Source organism: Eurypyga helias, unplaced genomic scaffold (genome assembly GCF_000690775.1).
Source record: "Eurypyga helias isolate BGI_N326 unplaced genomic scaffold, ASM69077v1 scaffold52363, whole genome shotgun sequence".
In the NCBI taxonomy this organism is placed as follows: Eukaryota; Metazoa; Chordata; class Aves; order Eurypygiformes; family Eurypygidae; genus Eurypyga; species Eurypyga helias.
Genome location: NW_010244070.1, coordinates 10,225 through 12,292, shown reverse-complemented (window position 1 = coordinate 12,292; position 2,068 = coordinate 10,225). Strand labels below are relative to the sequence as shown.

At 48.0% G+C, this 2,068-nt stretch overlaps 1 protein-coding gene across 1 annotated transcript; it reads right to left on the bottom strand.

Moving 5' to 3' along the window:
• Positions 1-378: 378 nt before the first annotated feature.
• On the bottom strand, positions 379-1,461 carry LHPP (phospholysine phosphohistidine inorganic pyrophosphate phosphatase; the record flags this gene model as incomplete). The annotated part of the gene is made up of 2 exons (XM_010149605.1): positions 379-536; positions 1,274-1,461. Coding segments are annotated over 2 exons (346 nt in total), but the record flags the coding sequence as incomplete, so codon positions are not given.
• Between the last annotated feature and the right edge of the window lie 607 nt (positions 1,462-2,068).

The following is a 2,068-nucleotide window of genomic DNA, read 5'->3' as shown; positions in this document are numbered from 1 at the left end:
CGGCATGGCAAGTTCAGTGATGTCCACTGCCCTTTGCAATCCCACATCAGCATGGGGCTGGATGCTCATGGAGAGCACCCATTTTACCTCCTTTTAGAGACCTGTTCCAGTGTAATCATCTCAGTTTTCCCTTACACCCCTGGAAAGATTACAGGTGAGTGACTCGGGACAGGAGGCAAAGTTAGGTGACTGAATTACCCACTGAGCATTCTCCATTAACAGATACCTGAGCAGATCATCCTCCCAATCCAGACACATAGATTAACTGCCTAAAAGTTGGTAGTGTGAATGCCCCCATGATATTTGGCCTCCATTAAGTACAAAGACGATGTGGGAAATTAAAACATGTAGAGACTTGAGAAAGAAACAGTGCTTAACTTACCCTCTGCCAAGGGAGATCAAAACAGGCTTCTCCATCCCAATCAGAACTCGGAAAGCTTCGTTAAGGTTTGCATAGGTGAAGTTTTCTGCTGCATCTCCGATAACCACGCAGTTGGGGTTTGCTTTATCGATCTCAGCAAATTCAGGGACAAGATCTAGAGGAGGAGGGAAAAAAAAAAATCCACAAACCCCTTACCATTTCAGATCCCATTGTAACTGATGGTCTTCCTCCAGATTGGTGTTTCCCTTCATTCACTACACAACACATTAAAAAACAAATAAATCCAAGTCTGAATCACCTGTTCTTCAGACCCCCTCTATTCCTAACTGGACCCTGCTATTCATCTATCCTACAACAAAGAGCAAAATTAATTATTTCCTACCCTTGCCTTACCTCCCACCACCTATGTATGTCTCAGCAGCTTGTTCTGTCCAAGAGCTGAGACCCAAGGCAAAGTCCTGGGTACCTGAATGAAAACAGGTAACAGTGAGGGCAGGATCTACCTCTTTTCTCCATCCCCACACTCCGCAGAAGAAAACACTTTAAACTGAAAACCTCTGCTCTGATAACAAAGACACTGCCCTGTCCTGCCGAAAACCTCACCTATCTCCTTGTCTCTGTGGTTAAGCAGCAGATTTCTCTGCACTCGCTGACCACCAGCACAACCATCTGCCTTCCCTGTACGACTGCCATAACTGAGACCTCGCTCAGGCCAGAACTAAGGTCTATTTCAGAGCCTCATGACAAAGGAAAAAGCATTTCCCTGTAGGAAAAACAACAGGTGGGAGCTCTTCATCCCACGAGCTATGGGAATTCCCTGCTCTGTTGCCAACACTATCTCTCTGGGCTGCCCCTCTACACGTCCCAGTGTCTGCTGCAGCTTTGTCCCACCATTGTGCACGAGCAAGTGCGGCCTCAGGCTGCGCTCCTTCAAAATGCGGCAGGCTGCAGGGGCTGGGGCGGTGACTTCGGCCACGGAGATGTCAAAGCCCATGCCCTGGAGCTTCTTCACGAACTTCTCCCGGGTCGCTTGGGTTTCGTTAGTGCAGAACCGCAGCTTCAGACCAGATGCTTTGATCCTGTCAAGTAAAAGCAGCAGAGGAGTTAACCAGACATGGAAAAGGAGCCAAGAGTATCAGCTTTGCTGTCCCACCCCTAAACTTGGATAATTAGAATAAAAATGCAAAGAAGAAATGCCAGAACAGGAGCAGGATCCCTTATCATGACCAAGATATGCTCAAAATATACTGATTCTTGGCACTACAGCTGCAGTTTTCATGTGCAGGGCCCTTGCCACAGCATGTAACTGCCCTCCTGAAGCAGAGAGCTAAGCTGGAGACAGCAGCACGCGTGATACCCACCATCCCCAGCACAGCACAGGCTGTCAAGCACACACACTCTCCACACATTAAAAACCCCAGAATCCAGTTCCTTTTCTTTAAACCAGTCCAGGGATGCAGACACACGTGAACCAAAGGCATTGACCAGCCACGAGTATAGTACCTGGTGAGATACCACTGGCTATTGGCATTTTAACTTTGATTTTCACCTTTCCACTTACTGGTGGCTTGTTGCAGTGATCTGCTGGAGGCAGCAGCATGGCTCTGCACCTCTGCAGACTCCAGGTAAGAGGCCAGCTAGTTGCAGTGATGCTTGTATCAACACTGGGGTGGATTCAGTTACATT